Source organism: Acartia tonsa, chromosome 11 (genome assembly GCF_053477335.1).
Source record: "Acartia tonsa isolate MP-2025a chromosome 11, ASM5347733v1, whole genome shotgun sequence".
NCBI classification, from domain to species: Eukaryota; Metazoa; Arthropoda; class Copepoda; order Calanoida; family Acartiidae; genus Acartia; species Acartia tonsa.
This window is the reverse complement of record NC_137270.1, coordinates 45,051,077-45,076,883: the sequence shown is the minus strand read 5'-3', so window position 1 is coordinate 45,076,883 and position 25,807 is coordinate 45,051,077. Positions and strand designations below refer to the sequence as shown.

Here is a 25,807-nt window from a genome sequence, read left to right as displayed (position 1 = left end):
TCCATAATGGCCCCTTATCTGATTTATTTACGCTGGATTAGAACCGGTTCTCAGCCATACTGACAATTCATACATCGTAGTGTATTTTCCACGAACATTAAAATAAAAATGATAAGATTAATACCAGTATTAATCTTATTATTTTCCTTTTAATATCCGCGGAAAGCTGTATATAATGTTATGCGACAAATAACTATTCCAGTATGGCTATGCATCCGATTCAATTCCGCCGGTTTAGAGCTGATTCTCAGCCATACAGAAAATTAATGTATCGTAGTGTATCATATAGAATTTTCCACTAATATTGAAATAAAATTATAGAGTTAATCTCTATTTTGTTACCCTGCGCCTTTGGCCCCTCAGGGAAAACAAATCTTGAATAATGTCATTAATTACTAAATTATTATATGATTCTAAATATTTATTCTATGATTTTTCTTTCACTGTGAACTTTGATTAAGAATTGCATATTTCTCTTTAGAAAAGGGAATCAGTAATTTTAGTAAAACAAGGAGGACAAGTAGAGAAGCACAAAAAAAGTCATGGATGTACAAACAGACAAAAAACTGGTAATAGAGTCCAGTGGTAAAAAAAGAAACGAAAATGTGAAGGATAAAAAAGCAAAAAATCAAGAAACTTTTTGTAAATTATGATCGGTCCCAAAGTATTACAAACTATAAATATATCCTAACTTTTATTTGCTTTAAAAGTTAAAAATTTAGTAAGAGAAAAGTCTACAAATCATATAAAACTCTAAAAAATATATTTACCTATTCCTAACACTCTGGAAAGTAACTCAGTTATTAGTTATTAGGTAAAGATTAACAAGGATGAAACATAATTCATATCATATAAATAGTGAAGCTACTTCATGAAAGAATTGTCGGTGCTTTACCTTAAAGGTCCTCGTGAGCAAAGAACCCCCTATTCCCTTTTTGATAATAAATTGAATAAAAGAGAGGGACTTTTCCGGTTCCAGGACAAACGCAGGATCGGAGTGGACAAATATTAATTAAATTAAGTATTTCCATACAGATTAGGTTAGGTTAAGATATGAATGTACAAATAAGCCCCTCGCAGGGGTTAGGCATAAAAAAAAACTAAAAGAAGGCCTAAAATAGGTTGGTTAGGTTAAGTCTCCTGCGTTTGGGACTCCTGCGTTTGTCATAGGACCCTTTTTCCTTGTGTGGGGGGGGGGGGGGGTTCTTTACTTACTGGTACTCAAGGTTTTATACATTAAACGTTATCTCAATCATTGGCTTATAAACTTGTTGGTATTTTATTAAATATTAGTGGCTGCGCCCTTATCATCTAGGTACTTCGTATTCGAAGGGAAGGGAAGGATAAAAACAAAGAAGATAAAGTATAGAATAGAAAACCCTAAATATTTCTTGGAAATTTGAAAGATTTTTTGACTTGCGCAGTAAAGACAATTATGCTTAAACTGTTTTTAACCTATTTTTAAAACGTATATAAAAAATATACTATGACAACAGTAGAATGAGACTGCAGAGCCTAAATTTGAATTAAGTCCCCAATAAACTTTTTTGGGGGGATTTAAATATTAATTTTTACTGTTGCCGTGATCATTTTGATCCGAGCAAAAGGTCTTTTTTTATTTGGGTAAAATTCGTAGCTTTTAGAGTGTTTTGCTTCATAAATATTGTATTCTGGTATGGAGTAAAATTAGGCCTTATGATTTTACTATAAAAATTCACTAAAAAGTTAATTCTTTATAATATATCAATGAATTAACATTAACATGTTTGTGTTCTCTCACTTATTTTAAAAACATAAAAAATGGCTGTAAAGGGTTAAATGACAACAAATGTTTATGCAATACAACAAATTTATTTTTGTCACATATACAAATGTGTTATAAAATAAGATTATTCAAACTTATCTTTTAAAATAATTTTAAAAAGTATGTATCTTTTATGTGTACGGTTTTCATTCTTTTCATTTTAATAAAATAAAAAATATTTAACTACATTGGAAATAAGTCACTTTGTGAAAACACTCTTTTTTTGAATTGTAAAGAATTATATAAAACAAGACTTCTTATTGGTAAGATTTCAGAATTATTTGTTTTATTGTAAATGTTAGATTTTTCAATGAAGTTAATTGTTTTGGAGAAAAAAAATTATTTCCAATGAACAGAGTAATGTTTTTTTATTGTATCAATATAAAGTGAATTATATAAAAATGTTCTGTAAGCCACAATATTACCCGAAGTAAAAAAAAAGCTTTTGCTTCGGTCAAAATGATTACAGCAACACTAAAAATTAATTTTTAAATCCCCCAAAAAAAGTTTACTGGGGACTTAATTCAAATTTGGGCTCTGCAGTCTGATTCTATAGGTGTCCTAGTATATTTTTGACCCCACTTTCAAAAATATACTATGACACCAGTAGAATTAAACTGCAGAGCCTAAATTTGAATTAAGTCCCCAATAAACTTTTTTGAGGGGATTTAAAAATTAATTTTACTGTTGCTGTGGTCTTTTTTGATCAGAGCAAAAGGTCTTTTTTTTATTTGGGTAAAATTCGTAGCTTTTAGAGTGTTTTGCTTCATATATATAGTATTCTGGTGTAGAGTAAAATTAGGCCTTTTGATTTCATCTAAATTAATTCATTAAAAACTTAATTCTTTACAATATATCAATGAATTAACTTTATCGTGCTTGTTTTCCATCACTTATTTAAAACACAAAAAAATTGGCTGTAAAGGGTTAAATAGTGAAAGATGACAACAAACGTTTACGCAATACAACAAATTTTTTTGTCACATATACAAATATGATAAAATATTCAAACTTATTTTTTTAAATATTTTTAAAAAGCATGTATCTTTTATGTGTATAGTTTTCATTCTTTTCATTTTAATTTAATAAAAATTATTTAACTACATTGGAAATAAGTCACTTTGTGAAAACACTCTTTTTTGAATAGTAAAAAACTGAAATGAAACGAGACTTCTAATTGGTTCAGACTTCAGAATAATATGTTTTATTTTAATGTTAAATTTCTTCTATATAAATTATTGTTTTAGAAAAAAATTATTTGCATCGAACAGAGTAGAGTTTTTATTATTGTATTGATATAATCTGAATCACATCAAATTGTTCTGTAAGAAACAATTTAACCCCAAACTAAAAAATGCTTTTGCTTCCATCAAAATGATCACAGCAACATATAAAATTGATTTTTAAATCCCCCAAAAAAAGTTTATTGGGGACTTAATTCAAATTTGGGCTCTGCAGTCTGATTCTACTGGTGTCATAGTATATTTTTGATATATGATAAAAAAATAGGTTAAAAACAGTTTAAGTACAAATCACAATGACAAGTTGGACAAAACTACAAAAATTTTATTGATAGATAATGTTGTATGTCCATGCCTTTACATTTATTAATTAAAGTTATTTAAAAGTAATTTTCTTACTTAATTGAAATATTTTAAGGTTTTGCACATAAAATTAGATTTCAATCTATTGTGAGTAGGATAAAGAAAGCTGGATACTCGTCTATATGGCTTTTAGGAAATTGTTGCAAAAGGTATTTATTTCAAATATTTTTCAGAAAATTACTGAAATTGTGTGATTTACTAACAGCCATATAGACATATTGATCTTTCAAAAGTTCCAATTTTACTTCAGGCTAGCCAGGCAGAATCTTCTACCTGGATTCTATTCTATACTTTATTTTCTTTGGATAAAAAATTGCTTAATACCACATCAAGACTTGTATCTAAGAATAAAAGAGATAAAAACAGACTAAAACCATTCAAAGGTAAAAATATAAGATAAGAATAGCCTAAAAGAATCCCAAGACACATGTGAAAATTCATTTAAATAGAGAACTTTATTAGTTTAATAGTAATCTTTTTCTTAGCTGTGGACAAAAAAAAACTTACTACTTTATATGATTGACTGGTTTAAACACGCAATGCTCAATTTTGTTAAGTGTTAATTTTGTTTTTCATCATTGGGGATGTACAATGTACATCAATTTACAGTCAATTGTCTTACCCCTTGATATCCCTGTATCGATCTTATGAAACCTATAAATAGAAAGATAGACAACCTAACCCATCTCATATTTTGAAACCTAAATAGTGTTTTATCAAAATTACTTATTTATTACTAGCGGCTACGCCATTAGAAGCCTCTAGGGGCACTCATCGCTCGAACTCGATCTCATCCCATTTTAAATTTGGGTTTCAAAAGAGTAAATAAATATTTTTTGGGGGGAGGGGGGTGAAGACACCCGCTCCAAAAATAGTTTAAAACCTTCCCAGGACCTATTTTTAGTTTTAAAAATTAAAAAAAAAAAAATTCGGGGGGGGGGAATTTTCATTTTTGGGGGGGTTGGGGGTGTCCAACCCACCAAGAAAATAGTTATAAACCTTCCCGGGACCTATGAGAAGCTACCCTGTTAAGGAGAACCCGATCGGTTCAGCGGTTAGCGAGATCTTTCGGTACAGACACACAAACACATAGACATCCTGTTACTTTAGTATAAGGATAAAGTAAAGGAGAACCCGATCGGTTCAGCGGTTAGCAAGATCCTTCGGTACAGACAGACAAACACACAAACACATAGACATCCTGTTACTTTAGTATAAGGATAAATAGCGCATCAACAATATGCAGATGGATCTAAAAGGATAAGACAATTGCCGATTAAATTTAAGTATACCCCTGTTGATAATTAACTAAATTAGCCCTTCTGTAGTTTAAAATTAGTTGTTAAAATGTTGGGATACTAAACTTAATAAACCAGTCAAACAAAATTTAATAAAAGTCACCAAAGTTGTTAAGCCAAGAATAAGAAAACGTTATTTTTAAACTTTGGGGACTAGTGTAATAAACAGCCCGTATTCTCTTACATTATAATTAACAAGGAATTTTAAGTCACTTCCTTAACATATTAAAATATTTAGCAAAAAAAAGAGAAAATTGTGTATTTTTGATAAAACACTTACCAAATGTATGAAATAATCTAAATTCTATTTTACTCTAAAGACCTCAAATAGAGTAAAATATATTATTTAAAGTTCTCACTTAATGTTGCAAAAATAAAAATATAAAATGAGGATAATTATGCTGGTACCCAAAGTTTTATCATTCTTTACTTTGAGTACTTAATTAAATCTTGGTTGGTTGATTCAAAGTAGCAGTATCCAAACTTTTAAACCAATAAATTTAATATATATAAGTGGTAATTTTATTAATTATTTTTGACGTTTTTGTACGACCATACAATTTTAACAGGGATCTAAAAGGATAAGACAATGGCCGTTAAATTAATTGCTGTACATCCCCAATGATGATACTCAAAATAACCCCTTCTGTAGATTACCATTAGTGGTTGAAATGTTAAGGACACTCGTCTTATTGAACCGGCCAATCAAAATTCAATAAAAGTCCCAAAAGTCGTTAAGCAAACGAATAAGAAAAATATGGGGACTAGTGTTATAAACAACCCAATGTCCCCTCCCTCCCTGAAATTTGGACGATTTTACTGCAACGAAATTGGTTTTCATTTATTCCATTAAAACCTTTTCAAAATTACAAGAATTAAATATATATATAATGTTGTTCTAGCAATTCTGCAGATTTTTAAAAGCGAAGCTTTTCTATAATTAGGGTCGGTCCGTCCGTCCGTCCGAGATAGTTAGCTTTTATTCGTTAATTTAGGCATGTTAGAATTGTCCTATCGATTTTAACTTTTGCATGGTGATTCCTGTAGTAGTTAGGTACGTTTTAGAAAGCGTAGCAACTCTATAACCATTACCAGAATGTCCGTACGTCCATTTTAAACATGTTGATTTTTTAGTTTTTAACAACAAATTTTTATGTGATCTAATTATCCGATTGATCTGATTTTTGGTATATTGATTCCTTGGACAACAAAGTATAATGTTATAAGCGAAACAACTCTATAATCAAGTCCTAAATATGTAAGTATGTCCATAAACATTATCCTGTATCAAGCAGTTTTTAAACAGATTTTCTTACAATTTTGCTTCGACTCTTGTACATTTATACTCTGATTATTCAGTTCTGACACTCAACAAAAGTTAATGTTCGTCTGTCATATCGTTTCAGAGCTTCGCTTTTATGGATATTGTCATCCTTGTTAGAAATAAAAATATCTCATGATGTTTATCCAACCCCTTTCTCCTCCCCCTTTAGGGGCGTATAGATAGATTCACTGTTAAAAGTTGTTCGATTTTACGACATACAGAAGGACAAACCGACGTTGACACTTTATATCCTACTATATAAAGAAATTAGGTTATGGTAGTGTCTCGCAACCCACTAAACTGATTGAGTTTTCCATTTTAGAGAAGATTTCCCATGATGCCGTGATGGTTTTTGACAATTTCATTTCTAAATCAAAGTCGTTTTATATAATTTTTGGATATTTTTCTATCCCATACCTCCCTTTACATAGAAAGTTCCTAATTGCTATAGGCACATCCGCTAGTATACTTTATTATTGAAATTATTCTTATTCTATATAGTTCATTTTTTTCAACTATTTTATATATTATGCTAACAATGCGACACTGTACTATATAATTTATTTACCTCAAGGTTTAAACCTTGTAATAAAGTAACAGGACGTTTGTTTGTGTTTTTGTCTGTGTGTTTGTACCGAAGTATCTCGCTAACCGCTGAATCGATCGGGTTCTCATTAACAGGGTAGCTTCTCATAGGTCACGGGAAGGTTTATAACTATTTTAGGGGAAGGTTACCACCACCCTCCAAAGAGAAATAACAAAAAAAATTTAAAAAATTACGTATAGAGACTTTAACATAGATAGGTATCGTAAAGACTTGAACTCGACATAGATAGGTAACGTGTTATTTAAAAAATATATTTAAAGTGCTACTAGAGGCATCTAGGGGTGTAGCCACTAGTCATAAATACATGATTAGAGTAAAACACTAGAGGAAGAAGGGGTTAAATAACTGTATCTCCCCATCGCATCAACCTTGTGCAACCTTTCTATTGGGTCATTGAAAATCAACCAATGGTGTCGCTTATATCAACACAGCCAAGTAGCAGAAAATAGATTAGACGCAGACTTAAAGGGTCTTTGAAAAGGAAGGGCGATTTTTTATAAAATTCGTTTTTTTGTATAATTATTTATCTAAAAGTGGAAATACAATTTAAGTTAATTAATTTTGACATCTGTGATGGGTGGATTGAAAATTATCTTCCCTCTGATAGGAAAAGCTTTAGTGTCGCACATCATTCAACCAATTAGAGCGCAGGTAGTTTCCAATCCACCTATCCTATTGGTCAAAATTTATGAACTTAAATTGTATTTCCGCTTTTAGATAAATAATTATACAAAAAAACGAATTTTATAAAAAAAAATCCTTAAAATTTGATGCAGATTTCAAATCTCCCTCTAACATTAAAATTCCTTCCAACTTATATATCCCTAATATGCATCTATACTATAGATCAGTTAATATATGTCTATAAGAATGACTTAATATTCAGAGATCTTAAGGGATAAGACAATAGACGAAAATTTTATGCATAATTCCAACTAAAAGACAGTTAACTGTACAACAGTAAAACTGAAAAGAACAGCAAACTGTATGTTGGAATCCCCAAAGAGCAATATACTTTGTAAAGAAGAAGGGTGATCAATTTACTAGATCTAGTCTAAAAACATAAAAAGTTATTAATAACATCGTATTATAGACAGCTCTCCTCGGATAATAAAATAGAATATAAGAAAACCAGTTTTGTTAGTCCCGAAGGCCTGAAGTCCTGAGTTAAAAAAATGGTAATATTTTTATGATTTTTTTTACTATTTGTAGAAAATTGTTTGCAATACGATGATATACTTAATTTTTCATCATGGATGAGAACTGGTTCTAAATAATCCAGTGGATATTAATCGGTTTCGAAGCCATACTTTTAGAATTTGTAAATTTGTTTAAAATGTTGAAACTCAGGGAGGATGGGGACATAATGGGGACTGTAATGTAAACTACACTGGTACTCAAAGTTTTACAACCAAGATTTCTATTTCATTGGATACTTTATTGAATTTAAATTGAATGGTTTCAGACTATTAGTGTCTAACTAATAATTTCTAATCTTCAGAAGGGTAAATTTTGTATCATCATTGGGGATGTACATCAATATATCGGCTATTGTCATATCCCTTTAGATTCCTGAGATTATTTGACTGTTTAATTGATTGATTAGCCATAGTCTCTTAGAGTTTGGACACTTTTGTGTAGCCACTAGGGCTATCAAGCTCCACGTTCAAGCACATTATGGCTTGACCCGCTATCTCATGAAAGCTACTCATTATTACCTCACCCTCGCCGAGTATGGCAGGTGTCCCAAATTAAGTCACCGTAATGAATGACGCTCTCCGCAGAGGAGCTTGGGATAATGGTAGTACTGATATTATGTACTTGACTATTAAGTATCCAAACTTACTCAATAATCCCCTTCTTACACAACCAGCGGAAGTTGCGTGAGAAATTCGAGTTTCCTCATGGGGACTAGAACTTGAACTCTCATCACCGTAACTCACTAAGCTACGACGCCCCTTGTTGACTGTAAATTACACTGGTACCCAAAGTTTAATAACTAAGATTTTTTATTGAATTGTAATTGATTGGTTACAGACTAGAAGTGTATGCACAGGGGTAATTTTGTTTATCCATTTATCGTCCATTGTCTTATTCCTTTATATCCGTGGTTAAAACTATTTAAATACCATTTAAATTGTATTTTGAATTGGGATTAAGTTGAGTGGTAATTTAAATTACATGAACATTTCATTTTAGATTACATTTTTTTCCAGTGAGGCTTTGAAACCGATTAGTATCTGGTTCTCAGCCATACTGAAAAATTATGTATAGCATCGAATTACAGAAAATTTTCTAATAATATTAAAATAAAAAAATTGTTAACTCGGGCCTTCGGCCCCTCTGGTTTATAAAACTGGTATTAATTATATAATTTTTCATTTAAATATCCACGGAAAGCTGTCTATAATACGATGTGATAAATAATGTTAAATGTTTATTTTATGTTACATAAGGTTTTTCAATATAAATTACACTTTGAATTTCACTCAATAAATAAATTCAAATAAATAGAAAATGAATGTTTTATTCCTTCATTATTTAGAGTATTGTAGGCCCAAATCGTCATTTCCCCGTGTGAAGATTCTTGTAGTGAAATGGTATAACCCTGATAGAGGGAGGTTAATGGGCTGTTTAATTCACCAGCCCCAAAGCTTTATGATAACGTTTTCTTATTCGTTGGTCTAACAACTTTGGGGACTTTTAATGATTTTTTTTTGTTGCTTTTTTAATTTGAATATCCAAGACTTTCAATGACTTATTGTAATCTACAGAAGGAGTAATTTTGTGTATCATCATTGGTGATGTATATCAATGTATCGACCATTATCATATCCCTTTAGATCCCTGAGTTTAACTATTTGGTTACTGACAGTATCGCATCATCATTCTTAACAGGCAGAAAAGTTAGTTACAAAAAAAAGACTTTTTTATCCAACTGGTATTTTTCATCTTTCTGGCGGATGCGCCAATAGCATCTTAGGAAACTGTATTTGGAATAGTAGGGAGAAGGCAAGAAAATATCCCTAAACCATCACAGAACCTATGTGAAGCTCTTTAAATACGATAACTCTGGAATGTAAGACAAACAACAAACTTTACTACTTCATATATATAAAAGCAAGAAAAAACATAAATCTAAATGGTATTTTACTCTATAATACAAAGTAGCTTGATGTCTGTTTTAAATTTTAAAAAGAATTTTTACGAATTTTGCGAATTCGCCATTTATTTGCAAAAATTTGTGATGCGATTCATTTGCATTTTTTCCGCTGGGTATTTCGATTCATTCGCATTTTTTTCCGCTGGGTATTGCGATTCATTCGAATATTTTTCCAATGAGTAGGTAATAGTAAATGTAATTATACCTCTTGGGGCAAAGCCCCTAGAGGCTAGAGGCGAAGCCGCTAGTATACATAAAAGCAAGAAAAAACATAATTCTAAATAATACATCTATAATGTATCTATTTTTAAAAATATCAGGGAGGACGGGGACATCTTTAAGTTATACTGGTACCCAAAGTTTTATAACAACATTAATCTCAAAAACTTTTATTAAACTTTGATTGGTTGGTAACAAACAAGTGGTGTTTAAACGTTTTCACCAATAATTAAGTAATTTATATTAATTTATCGACCATTGTATTATCCTTGAATTTGCAAAATAATTCTTTGAAAACTGTACAAAGAGGATTGAACTCTAAACCCTAAAATCCGCACAAATACATGAAAAGTAGAAAAACTCAAGTTCATCTCAAAAATCGCGCCATAAATATCGATTTACAGAAAGAAAAAAACTATATATATAATAAGCTCTTTATAGTGCCTATAAAAAATAATGTCATACAACACAAATGTCTAATAATAGGCCAATACACCAAACTACCAATGACAGGCCAGTATACATTTTAATTGACTAATGATAGGCCTGTGACCCCCTTTACCCCATCAATTCCTCTCTTACTGGATAAAATAACTGAGGTCTAGACCTACATTGACGACAAACTTTCTCTTGTCAATATATCCATGTATTCTATATCCATTATTATAGAGTATATGCGCTGATAAAAACCTACCTTTCTTATGAAGCCGCTAAAAAAAGAAGCGAATTTTGAGTTAAGTCAGGTCAAGTTAAGGTTAACAAATTGGTTTGTAATTTATAAAACTGCACTAACAGATTTTATTTACATATTTTAATGGATATACTATTACTTGGACGTTGCACCAGATTTTCATGCACTCTGATAAAGTGTTGCTTGCAGCTAGCTAACCTCCCATCAGCCCCCATAACCCCATCCCCTCCCCTTCTACTACATGAACTAACTAACCAATAATAAGGTTCATATTAGAAAGCCAAATCGACGATAAATTTCCCCCTGTCAATATATCCACGTATATCCTATATCCATTTATGTAATCATAATGCATATTTCTTTCTAAGACCAATATTAATTGACTGTTTATTTTTTACTTTTTTGAAATTAGTTATTTACTAATACGAAATTGAGCATACATAAACATTTTTATCATGTATTAAATGATTAATCGATAGCTCATCATATTATTAATTTTTGTTGAACATTAATCTATCGAAAGGTAAAGGTTTGAACCTGATAGAACATTTCTTTATACTGAAATATTCACTTTTTGTAGCAAGCTCAATAGAAATAAAATTAGTAAAAGATTAAAACCAGTTTTGTTAGCTCCGTGGGGCCGAAGTCCCAGGCTAATTTAATTTGTATTGATTTTAAATTTTATTTTTAATATTCGTAGGAAACTGTCTGCAATACAATGCTATACATGATTTTTCAGTATGACTGAGAACCTACTCAAATCCAGCGGATATTAATGGGTTTAAAAGCCATACAGGAATGGATGTTATCATCCTTGTTTGTAAAGTCAGGGGGGAGAGGACATTTATTTCAGTAGTCCCCAAAGTTTTTTTAATAACGTTCAACTTTGGGGACTTTTATGTAATTTTAATTGGTTGATTCATTACGTTGAGATTCCAAACTGTTTAACTACTAATTGTAATTGACAGAAATTAAATTTTGTGTATCATTATTGGGATTGTACATCAATTTATCGGCCATTGTCTTATCCCTTTAGATTCCTGGGAAAAGGGTCAGACACTAATTTGGATAAATGTAGGAGAATTTAGACATTATCAGACATTATCAGACATTATTAGACATTTTCCCTTATAAATGGATATATAATAAGTGGATATATTGACATGGGAAAATTTGGTGTAAATTTATTTTGTTGATATGGACCTCATTTATTGTTCAGTTTGGTCATACAATTGGAGGGAAGGGAATGTGGTAAAGGGGGTGAATTGAGAGTACTGTGGTTGATTCTTAAAAAAACTTTTCCCCTATTAAAATCAGTGGGGCTAATTCAGTGGGGGAAAGTTTTTTAAGAATCCAACTCAGTTATTTAGCAAGCTGTGAGTATCACTTTTTAGGTGCATAAAAAACTGGTGTAACACCCAAGGAATAATATTTCCATTTACTTATAGATAGATAGATAGATAGATAGATAGATAGATAGATATCAGGGATCCTTAGGGATAAGACAATAGATGATAAATTGATATACATATTTATTTCATTAGTTTTATAGCTAAAACTTAAGGTGGTGAATTGGCCCCACCTCTCCGTTTAAGTAAGCTCTTTTTGGGGTTCTACTGTAACAAAACTAAAGTTGAACTGTCTGCCTGTCCCGTTGAACCAAAGTATCTCGGTAACCAATTAAAAAATTGTGTGTTTTTTCATGCTTCTATATAATTGTTCTAAGATATTGTTCTAAGCTGGATTAATAGATAGATATCTGATAAAACCAGGGATAAGATAATTGACGATAAATTGATTTACACCCTCAATAATGATCAAATAAAGATTCAATTCATATGTTGAAAATTTGGAAAATAAAAGTTTGTAACAAACCAATCATAATTAAATAAAAGTACCCAAAGTTTTTTAGTTTAATAAGATAACTTGGTTATAAAAGTTTGGGTACTTGTATAATTTATAATCCAATATTCACTCCCCCCCTGATGAGGAAACCTATTTTTCCTATTTTTGTAAAGTAAAACTAAAGTATGTAATGAAAGAAAAACAAAACCCTTACTTTTTTTTGTCAGAAATATATGGATATATTATTTAGTATTACAGTTCTTAGCTGTTTGATAGATACTTTGCTACAAATAAAACATACAAACGCATATATTCTATATATTATACTAGTGGTTGCGCCCCTATTATTTAGGGGCTCTACATATATTAAAAGAAATAAGGAAGAAGGGCAAAAAATAGCCTAAATCCATACCTTAACGTATTAGGTATAGAAATAGAATAGCCTAAAACCATTCAATGACCTATATGAAGCTTCTCTGTAAATGAGGACCATATCGGTTCTGCGATTATCAAGTTCCTTAGCTACAGACAAAAAATGCTTACTACTTTATATAATAGGTTAATTAATAGTATTTGTTTTAAACAAGGATGAAAACACAATCAAAGCGAAGCAAAGCATCTTTGAAAACATCCTATTATTTTTTGTTTTTCCATAACCACTGAACCGGTGGATTTTTCCACAAAGCCTCATGGTTGGTTTTAAGCTATTCCATTTAAAAATTGAAGTTTTAGGATACTCTTTGGCTGATTTCATATCTTAATAAAAATGTAGATATTATGATATTGCTGCGCTGCCTAATTCTATTATAGGTACATTATCATTCTTTTCTTAAAAATATCAATCTCTATATTTATGGACTTTTAGCAGAAACAATTGATATATAATTATTTGGATATTGCACCATATTTTCATGTACTCTAATAAAGTGATGCTCGTAGCTGACTAAAATAACGATACCCAAATAAGTCCCTTTAACCCCATCCAATTTCCTCCTACAAGATGAATGATTTGACTAATAGCTAATGACTGTATTAGCAACCTAAATTGACAACAAAAAATTCCCTGTCAATATATCCATGTATTCTATATCCTTTGCAGAAACAAACACATTCTTGTTATCCTTTCCTACTTTTTTTTTAGTAGGGAAGCTACTCTGTAATTCTCTTTGTCCGTCAGTACGTTAGCAATTGTATATAGGAGTAAAGTGTGATTTTCTCGGCTGCTATCTAAAATAGACCGCTGAAATCTGTAGTTAGGAATGCTTGTAAAAATCGTTTTATTTCTTTTTCTTTCAAAACTAAATTGTACAGTAGAGGTTCGAACCCGCCTCTTCCCGGGGGTGCCCCTAGAGGCCATTATGGCAATATACTAGATTTACATTTTCTCTCATTAGATTGCTTAAACATTAATTCTTGATTTTTGGTAAGACTATCGGATTCAAAATATGTCTACAAATTATAACAATCTAAGGAAGGGGTAATTTTGTTTGTCATAACTGGGGGAGTACATGAATTAGTTGTCTATTGTTTTATCCCGTAATATCCTTGCGTTATATAATAGGTTTATTACTAAAACAATGCATCTAAATGACTTCTAGAAAATGGTTTTGCAATCAAATCGTTACACTTACTAATTTACGAAGTCATTTGTAAGACGTTTTATTAGAATTATATAAAAGTATAAATGTAGAATAAATATGAAATAATATTAATAAAAAAAATTCACTTCATCAATGGAAAAAAAATGCTTGTTGTTTTTTGTACAATATATTTTCTCTTTGAAATATTTCATTTTTTTTCTTTTTTTAGAATATGTTCAATTATTTCTTTTTATTTAGTTCGTATTATCTTTATCACTCATAAATTGTAATTATGATTTTCATCGTATTATAGACAGTTTTCCGCGGAAAGAAAAAATGAAAAATTACAGGATTAATTTATAGTTTGTTGGCCCCAATGAACCGAAGGCCCGTGCAAATAATACTTTGATACTTTGATTTTTATTTTATTATTCGTGGAAACTTCTCTATACTAAGATCATATAAATCCATGATTTTTTGTATTGCACACTACCGGTTCTAATCCAGCAAAAATTTATCGGATTCAAAGTCATACACTCACAAACTGAGGTGGATTCTTAAAAAACTTTTTGGCTCACTGACTCACTAAAATTAGTGAGGCTAGCTAAAAAAAATTGTGAAAAATTCTCCAAATCGCACCAAAAAAATCTATGAAAATTAAATAAAATCATAAAAGGGGTATCAGCATAAGATTTTGTTTAATTCTTGTAGATTTTTTATGCGATTTTGGAGGATTTTTCACAAAAATTGTTCAATTTAAGTAAGGCTGTGAGCCAAAAAAGTTTTTTTAAGAATCCACATCTGATGGGTAGTTTGTAGAGTCGCCTCGTTCATTAAACCACTTACCATGTTAAATATAAATTGTTTAAATTCATTTAACTGCCTTGCCTACACCCCCCCCCCTCCCCCAATTATAAAGAATACAGGGATAGTTAAATAGAAGATAAATTACAAGGACAAATTTGGCAATAAGTAGCGCACCAATAACCACGGAACAACAATTTAGATGGAAAAGGAATGCCTTGGAACGAAAAAAGGCGCAACCATGCATTGCACAGTTAGGACTTCTCAGACAAAGGTCGTGCAATCAAAGGGTTGGTTGTCTGATGAGTGTTGATACCCTAGGCAATTTAAAATGCAGAGTATGTTCAAAGGTGGCGTGGAGAGGACTTGTATTAGAAGCGTCACCACGCAACTAGAGTCAATAGTCAATCCCTGTATGGATTAGGTGCCCCCATTTGCAAATTTAGTTAATCTTTTGCATAATTTATACCCTTGCATAGTCATACCAAGGCGAGGGAGGTTATATTCCATAAACAAGGACAATTATATCCATAAGTTGTGCAGCAACTCCTGCTTGCTTGCTCTCAAAGTGCAGGTTAACCATTGAAAAGTTAGAAAGAATGGGGGGAGGTTAGTTTTGTGTATTGTGTAACCCCTGCGGTGATCTAACCCTTCAGGGCTACACATTACCCTATATAACCTAACCTAACCTGCCCTAAAGTAATATAAACAAAAAACAAATAAAACAAGTACTTCCTATTTTTAAAGCTCAAAAACCATTTGATGGAATACACCAAATATTTTGATAAAAACAAGAATGGCAACATCCAAAATTAAAAGGCTTATGAGTATAAACAAATTTGGCAATGTTAAAGATATGCAACGATTTTAAGGGATAAGACAATGGACAGTAAAAAGATTTAAATCCCCAAAAATGTAGATGAAAAACTTTTGGCTCTTGTATAACTCTTCAATTTTTTCAGAGACTAAATAAAAGTTAATATTCCTTGTAGACTTAAATCCTATTTTATAAAATAGTAAAGTTGCATAAGATTTCTACCGATACCGATTGAATCCATTATTTGAAAGCTTCACAAAGGTCCTAGGGTTGTTTCACGCTCTTTTTTAGATTCAAGTATTGGGATGGTTTGAAGCTATTATCTACTTTACCCCTTGAAATTCAGAGCTCCTGAATGTTGGAGGCGCAGTCGCTTGTCAGTTAGTTTTTTTCAATTGAGTTTTGATTGGTTGGTTCATTTAATCGAGTGTCCAAACATTTCAACCACTAATTGTAAAATATAAAAGGGGTTAATTTGTGTATCATCATTTGGGATATACATCAATTTATCTGCAATTGTCTTATCCCTTTAGATCCCTGAATATTAGTCTGCAAATTGCTCTGCTAAACATTACTAAACTTTGAACATTTGCATTTTTCAGAAGCGAAGCTTCTCTATAGTTGGTTGGTGCTTTCAAATAAAGTGCCTAATGAGCCATGACAATCACCTTCCAATTTGTTTTTTAAATAAAAAGTTAATAAGAGGGGTGGAGTTTCCTATTTCTAGCCCCTGCGCAAATCTTAAAAAAAACTACCCGCTTACAATATTTCATTTTTTTCCAAAATTAGAGAGGGGTTACCATAGGTTTAAAAAGGCACAAGCGTCAATGATGGAACCATCCTAAAATAGCATTAAATGATCAAAAAGATGCCTTTCCTAAGAATAGACTGTCGGACGAACAGAAGTAAGTACAAAGTAGCTTCGCTACTAATAATCTTTTAAACATCCCAACCGGGGTTCTAAAGGGATATGACAATGACCGATAAATTGATGTACATCCCCAATGTTGATACACAATATTACCCTTTTGTATATTACAAATAGTGGTTGAATCGTTTGGACACTCAACACAAATAACCAACCAATAAATTTTCAACAGTAGTCCCCAAAGTTTTTAAGCCAACCAATAAGAAAACGTTATTATCAAACTGTGAGGACTAGTGTAATAAACAGCCCAATGTCCCCTCCCTCCCCTGCATCCCTAAAACCAGCGTTTCGGAGCGGTTCCGGCTCCGGCTCCAGCTCCGGCTCCGACCTAAAATCAAGAAAAACTCGACATAGTTTTTTTCCCCATAAAAAAAATATTTTTATTTTTGACTTTTGAAGGTTTTAAAAGTTCAATTTTTGATAAAAATGGACTTGAAAAACTTAAAAAGGGCATTTGCACATAACAAAACAGAGTTACCAAATTATAATTTATAAAAAAATCTCTTTATTTATCTAGTCTGGAGCCGGAGCCGTTTTTTTTTAACGAAAATTACGGCTCCGGCTCCAGCAAAATATGGCGGCTCCACGGCTTCCGGCTCCGGCTCCGAAACACTGTCTAAAACCATAAAACTTAACAAGCAATGCATAAAAAGTTTGTTAATTTCTTACAATGCTTGCAGCAGAGGGAGAGAAACTAACAATTATAAACTTTTAAACAGATTAAAATACAATTAGGTAATGATAGATAGATATAGAATTAACTGTTTATCATGCTATCTTTCTTTCTCTCATTTTTTCTATTTATCAATTTATCTACCTATCTGTCTATTTATCTACCCATCTGTCTATTTATCTACCTATCTGTCTATTTATCTACCCATCTGTCTATTTATCTACCTATCTGTCTATTTATCTACCCATCTGTCTATTTATCTACCTATCTGTCTGTTTATCTACCCATCTGTCTATTTATCTACCTATCTGTCTATTTATTTACCCATCTGTCTATTTATCTACCTATCTGTCTATTTATCTACCCATCTGTCTATTTATCTACCCATCTGTCTGTTCATCTATCTATTCATCTGTCAACTGATCAAAATATCTATCTATCCATATTCCTGTCTATCTATTTATCCGCCTGTATGTCTATGTATCTATCCATCTGTATTTCCATGTACTATCCATCTGAAAGTCTATCTATCTATCTGTCTGTCTATCTATCCATTTTTCAGCCAATCAACTTATACATCTATCTATATATCTGTCCATTTCATCAACCTATAAATACATCTACCTTTCAATTTATCAAAATATTTATCCATCAATATGATAGCATTAAACTATCTATCTATCCATCTGTCAACTTATCTATCTATCTATGTATTCATCTTCTAACGTATCAACCTATATAGTATCTATTCATCTACCTATATATATCTATCCATCTCTCTGTGTATATGTCTATCATTATGTATGTCTATCTATCTCTTCATTTGTCATCTTATCAACCTAAACATCTATCCATCTGTCTGTGTATCCTTCTATCTATCTATCTATCTGTCAATTTTATCCCCCTATCTATCTATATATCTGTCAATTTTATCTTCCTATCTATCTATCTATCTGTCTGTGTATCCTTCTATCTATCCATTTATAAATTTATCAAACTATATATCTATCTATCTGTCCATTTGATCAACCTTTCTATCTAGCCATTGTCTGTCTATCTATCTATCGATCTGTCTACTTATCAACCTATCTATCTATCCATTGTCTATCTACCTATATATCTATCTATCTGTCTGTCTATCTCTCATTTCATCAACCTTTCTATCTAGCCATTGTCTGTCTATCTATCTATCTATCTGTCAATTTATCCCTCTATCTATCTCTGAATCCATCTTGATTCAGCACGCCTGCCATAACAATTTAAATCAAAGTTTTTTTCGATGATACTGCTTCGTTTTACAAAAAAAAACATTTTTTATGTAACATATTATATTATGGACTAAAGTGTTTGCATGTTTAATAAAACCTCGCAAACGGCAGGAACAAATGCTATACACGTATGAGAAAAATGTAGATTTGCAGGTTTTAGGATATAAGTTTTAAGGCTATGTAAGACCTTGAGGAAAAAAATACATTAAATATGATTTAACAAAATTTTCTAAGCTATTTATTTATATATTTTTGTGTTAATATATGTTATCCTATTTATCGTTTTAAAAAAGACATGTATATAAATTTCAAAGTACCCTATTGTATTTTATTTTTAAAATTTAACACTGTATTATGTCTTTATCAGTCCATTGCTCGTAATGATTCTAAATTTATATCCTTATACTAAAGTAACAGGATGTTTGTCTGTGTGTTTGTCTGTGTGTCTGTACCGAAGGATCTCGCTAACCGCTGAACCGATCGGGTTCTCTTTAACAGGGTAGCTTCTCATAGGTCTCGGGAAGGTTTATAATTATTTTGGGGGAGGGTACCAACACCCTCCCAAGAGAAATCACCTCTAGAAAATTTTTTTTTGCGTTCTCGATTTTAGAAAGAGAGTTCAACGCAAACATAAACGTCAAACGCAATATAGACATATTTTAAATATAAAAATAAACATTTAAAGTGCCATTAGAGGCCTCTAGGGGCGTAGCCGCTAGTTATAGAATATAGATATAATATAATATTATTTCCAGTATGTCTTAGAAACCGATGCATTTCGTATTAGAACCGGTTCTGAGCCATAATGAAAAATAATGTATTGTATCGTATTAGCTGTCTGCGTCTCACAAAACTGGTTTTAATCTCATGATTTTTAATTTCAATATCCACGGAAAGCTGTCTAGAATATGAAGCAATAGATAAATATTTTGGCTGTCTTAAAATCACATTTTTTGAGTATTTCACATTTTTAAAATCTGTTAATAAGCAAGGTATACAAAGTGAGATTGTTAATGATATAGTGGCGGCCAAACAAGAATCGTTATTTATCGCATCGTATTATAGACAGCTTTCCACGGATATTAAAATAAATATTATAGGATCAAAACCAGTTTTGTTACACCCAAGGGACCAAATACCACCAAAACCTGTATTCGTTTTATGATTTGTACTTTAATATTCGTGGAAAATTGTCTATATTAGGATGCTATTCATGATTTTTCAGAATGGCTGAGAATCGATTCTAATCAATCGGATATTAATTGGTTAAATAGAAAAATATTTATTTCATAGATAAGACAAAAAAGCAGAGTATATTTTTAAGGAACTTATAGGGAACCATGCCAAAAAAAAAACTAAACACAATTTTATTCGGTCTATCGATTCTTTTTTTAAATACAATAACGTTATAAGTATTCAGAAAACAAATATTGTAGCTCAATAAACTCAAGGAGAGAGGGGACAATGGAGTGTAAATTACTCTGTACCCCAAAGTTTTATAACATCGAGTTCTCATTTGATGGCTTGAAAACTTTAGGTACTTTTATTAAATTTTGTTTGGTTGGTTCAAGTAATCCAAACTTTTCAACCAATAATTTTTATTTGCAGAAGGGAAAATTTTGTTTCCATCATTGGGGATGTACATTAGTTTATTGTCCATAGTCTTATCCCTTAAGATCCCTGCAAAGACTGACAAACGAACATTCACAATAAATCACTGTGCTTTTAAAATTAAAGATATAGTGTATATTTTTAAATTCTAATATCAATTGTTGCTTAGCTTGGGTTTCAAATCGATACGACAATTCTTTTATGCTTGATTTATAACGTCAAGATAGCCGTTAAGTTGTTTAAATAATTCCTTTAGTTTTTCCATACATCTTTTATTTGACTTTGGGCGAGGGGTACAAATTATCAGCCCGCCCCACCGGAAAAGGGTTAAGGGTATAATTTACATACACTGGATTATATGTCACGGCTGGTTTTTTATTAAATGAATAAGTTAGGGTACAATGTTTGGCACTTTCGATATAAGTAAATGATAATAACAAAGCCACAGAATACGATAATACCTTCAGAAAAATCGATAAAAATAGTTTTCATACTAAATTTAGGTTTTTTATATTTTTTTCTAAAATGTCATGACAGAAGATGCAAAATGTCGTCTTAGTTTTTTGAAAGGATTAATCTTCTCTGAAATCTAAATTATCAAAATATTTTTTTTGGTAAATGATTATACGATATATGTCAAACATTTTATCAGAAAGAAATATTTAAAATTGTGAAGTAGAAACCTGAATAATTTTTCTTGTGGAAATAGTTTTCTGCAAATGTTGATAAACATATGTCTGCTAGCATTAAGATGTTTGTACTGCCAATACACGTTGGGTTTTATTTAAAGAATTTCTTTAAAATGTTTTTTTTTTACATTGTATACCAATAACGCAATATTTGCTATCAGAAAACCCCCGACTAAGACTCGCCTACGACCCGATCTTTTAGGATTGCTTTGTAATTTACATTTTTGAAAGTCTTTCAACAGTATACACAGCAAATTCTCTCTTTTTTAACTAACTTTCCGAATAATATACCTAAAGCATTTAAATTGACAAAGACTATGCTTATATTTTTACCATTCAAGTTTATTTAATATTCTAATAAATAGCACAACCCTCCAAGTTTATGACTACTTTTCATGAACATATGATCTAAAGAATAAGCTCTGACGCAATGTCATATAAGGATATTATAATATTCATTAAAAAAATTGTTATTTTTGCATATATGTTACATTTTACAGTGTTTTGTGGCTCAAAAGAAAGACAATTAAAAATTATTTCATATTATATAGTTTAAATTACATAAGATAACCTAGAAATAGTAAAAAATTCCCTTTCTTTTTTTGTCGCAAAAGAAAATTCAACAAAGATTTTCATTAAAAAACACCTTAGTGTAAAAATTAAAAAGTTTAAACATGGTCACAAAAAGATTCAATTAGTTTATTAAATGTTTCATTTTCAGCAAATGACGATTAATCTCTATTACAAAGAATAAAGTGTAAAAAGATATTCTCGTTTTAATTTTAAGCAACTTAAAATGCATTTTAATACCTTTTAATGATTTATTTTTTAAAACATCATTTTATAAAATGTTATTGATTTTTAAAGTTATATATTAGAATGTTTTTAAATTTTGTTAACATTTTGTTTTAAATGTAGAAAATTGGTAATTCTAAACATTCAAAAAATGATTTTATTAAATTTTCATCACTTAAATTGCATGTTTGATGAAATTTTCAACTGATAATTCAAGAAAAATCGTTTAAGTTTTATTATATTTTACTTTAAAATGTTCAAAAAATATATTATTGTCAAAAATGTGGAAGTTATACTTTCCTAAAAAAAAAGACCTAAAACATGCAAATTAACACGTGTAATGAGATTTTTTTTCTTTCAGGTTTAATTTAGGGTAATTATTGATATTTTTTGTAAAAAGGATTTTATATAAAAAGTTTTAAAACTCAAGTTATGTAGTGGTTCTAAAAAAGGTTGCGAATTTATGCAATTTTCTTGCAAAAAAAATTTTATAGGATTTTAAAAATAGCAAAGGGTGTTATTAGACGTACTTACAGATACAATTGCTAAGTCATTTTGGCCAAACACTAAAATAAAGTTTTGACATCTGAGCGTCCAAGCGTGATGTAAAGAAAATGCCAAACAACATTAAGGAAATCACGAAAATTGGAAAAAGGTTATGTGCCAGGGATTTAAAGGGATAAGACAATGACTGATAATATAATATTATCATTGACAAACTTACCACATCTGTTTACTGGTTGAAACGTTTGGACACCTAACTTGATGAACCAATCAAAATTCAATACAAATACAAAGTTGTTAAGCCAACGAATAAGAAAAGTTTTTTTATTATAAAACTTTGGGGACTAGTGTAATAAACAGCACAATGTCCCCTCCGTCCCTGGTTATGAGCTCATTTAGATGGATATGTTTTCTATAATAAAATTAAAAATCCTCCAATTTGATACTTTTAAGCTAAGAAAGACACAATAAATTAGGAAGGGAGGGAAATTGTGGACTTTAAATTATTCCAGTTTCCAAAGTTTTATAAATAAGTCTCTTTGTTCGTTGGATTAAAAATGTTGTGGACTTTTATGAAAACTTATCAGTATCACTGATCCAATAATAGATTGGTAGATAGCAAGGATATCATTAGATATCTATCTAGTTAGATAGATAGATAGATATAAAGGTCATCTTGAATATTCTACATTTATGTTTCTGCAGAAAAATTATGCATTTTATATGCAATGTCAGGGATATTTCATCTGAAGAAAATTTTTAACTTCTAGTGTTTTAAAGGCGAATCTTTTCAATAGTTAAAGTCTGTACATCCGTTTGTACCCAACGGTTAGCTCTTCTCGTTTATTTAAACATGTTAGAATTGTCCTATCCATTTTCAACTTTGAATGATGATTTCATTAACAATTAGGTACGATTTAGAAAGCTTAGCAACTCCATAACCGTTGTTACCAGAAAGTTCGTACTTCCATAAAAGCATTTTTCTTTCGATGATATAATTATTCTCTTAAACTGATTTTCATAATACCGATTCCTGGAAGAACAAGGTATAAAGCTATTTTTCGTTTGTCCTTCATTCGGATTTAGAAGTTTTGCTTTTATGGAGGCTGTCGTTTTTATTTTCTTTGTAAATTTGGTGCCTTATTTTGATCGAGTTTGATTTTGACGTGCATCCTTATGAGTAGCATATCACTTAATTTTAATGGATAATACAATACCCCCAATCATGATAAACAAATTTAACCCCTTCTAAAGATTACAAATATTAGTGCAAATGTTTGGATATTTCTAGTTTGTAATAACGAATAAAATTTTACTAAAACTTATAAAGTCACAAAATGAGAAAATATGTTTTGAAAACTTTGGGTACTAGTATAATTACAACCAGTGGATATTGATACAGGGTAATTTGTATCATAAATTGAGGTTGCTAATATAGTCCTCAGATTTTGTCTAATACATTTTTCCGGTGTATCAGAACCGGGTTTTAGCCATACTGAAAAAATATGTAGTCCAAGCCTTTGGCATCTCTGGGCTAAAAAACTGGTTTCAATAATTGTACATATTTATATCTGCGGAAAGCTGTTTATAATATGATGCGATGAATAACTACTCTTTTTTTTGTTGCAGGTACTGCTACTGCTGGCAATCGGAGGCAACCAGGGAAAAATTTCGCACGAGTTGCCGCGAAAATTGCCAGGCGGTCAGTTTCCTCCCCCGCCCACACCCCTGCATGAGGGCGGACAGTACCCCCACCCCATATTGTTGCAGCCCACGCCCCACCACCCCCATCACAACCCCCTCGCCTCTCCTCACCCTGCCCATCTTCCTGAGGTAAGAATTTTTTTGTTTATTGCAGAAAAATGATAATAAATAAAACTACCCCATCTTTAAATTAAAACTGTTGGTGAAAAGTTTAGAAAACACAAGTTTGGACCCAACCAATCAAAATTCAACAAAATTACCCAAAGTTTTTATAAGATAAGAAGGTTATTAAACTTTGGGTACTAGTGTAATTTACAGACAAATGTCCACGCCCTCCCAGGTATTACTACACCCTGATATTTTACTTCTGTAGTTTTAAACTGTTAAGAAAAAGTAGTGATGTAGAATATATAATCAGCTGTTAACATTTACTTTCCTGTTATTTACCTGTTAGGGAGGGAGGAGACATTGGACTGTTTATTACACTAGTCCCCGAAGTTTAATAATAACTCTTTCTTATTAGTTGCTTTTATAACTTTGGGGACTTTCATTGAATTTTGATTGGTTGGTTCTTGAAGATGAACCACTAATTGTAATCTACAGGTGTCATTTTGTGTATCATCATTGGTGATGTACATAAATTTATCGGCTATTGGCTTATCCCTTTAGATCCTTGATTCTTAGTTCTTGAGCAATCAAAGATTTTCTATTCTTCTATTTCTGTTGATTGAGAGGGTTCATTTGAAACAGCAAATTTTGTAAAAAGAATGTCTGTATGTCCGCTAATTTTCCGTAAACGGCTGCACCAATTGTTCCACAATTTTCAGGGAAGTTTTCTATTAGTCTAAAGTAAGATTAAAATAAAAGGCAGATGGGTACATTACCCCCCCCCCCTCCCATCTAGAAAAAGTAACCCTTTAAAAATCCTTTTTATCGTGCTGAATTTTCGAGAGGGGGTTGTCCCTTCCAACCTAGTTTAAAACTCTAACATGACTAGATGGTAGCATATCTGAAGAGCATAAACCAATTAGGCTTTTTTCAGACAGAAAGACATTGATCTACTTTTTATAAATACTAGCTGCCTCTAGGGGGCACTGAGATGGGAGAGGTAAAGTGAACCCAGCCCACTCTTTTTAATGAAAAAAATGGGGGAAAGTCGATTTCTCTTTAGAAGGTGGTCGTAACCCACAAAAAAAATTCTTTGACCTATAAATAGCTTTACTGTCAAAAAGAACCATATCTGTTTATATAGTGAGATCCTTCGATACAAACAAAAAATCCTTTTACTTTAAATATTTGTTATCAATATTTTTTGCTGTTTTGTATGAATTGTGATTTTATTTGCGATGAAAATTTGAGTGTGCACTCAAATCTGCATATTCTCTCATTTGCATAATTGCAAAAATACATAATATTCCTATTGCATAAAGTAACAGGATGTCTGTATGTCTGTGTGTGTAGCGAAAAATATAACTTACCGACCTAGCCGCTGAACCTATACTACAATTTAGCTTCTCACAGGTCCTGGGAAGGTTTATAATTATTATAAGGGATTGGATCATTTTATTTATAGCTTCCTTTTTTTCTAAAACTAAAATAATGGTTGAGGGGCAATTTTCATACCCCTACCCTTTTATTTCAGTTCAGTTCAGGCGCGTCTCTCTTTTGGACTCTGTAGTCCAGAGAATACGACCACCCTATTCCTCCATGATGTCCTGTCCTTGGCATGTTTTTCAGCTTCTCCCCATGTTAATTTTAAATTAAAGAGGTCTTTTTCAGTGCTCTGCCTGCAGGTCATTTTTGGTCGTCCCTGTTTACGTTTACCAGTGGTGGGGTTCCATCTTAAGCACTTTTTTGGAATCCTGTTATGTTCCATTCT

The 25,807-nt window shown here is 31.2% G+C and overlaps 1 protein-coding gene across 1 annotated transcript in view; it reads left to right on the top strand.

Moving 5' to 3' along the window:
* LOC145332659 (uncharacterized) overlaps positions 1-25,807 on the top strand; it is a 144,170-nt gene that overhangs the window by 2,999 nt on the left and 115,364 nt on the right. The window contains exon 2 of the mRNA XM_080177665.1: positions 23,854-24,057. Within this exon, the coding sequence (XP_080033791.1) occupies positions 23,854-24,057 (204 nt within the window). The remainder of the gene's footprint in view (positions 1-23,853; positions 24,058-25,807) is intronic.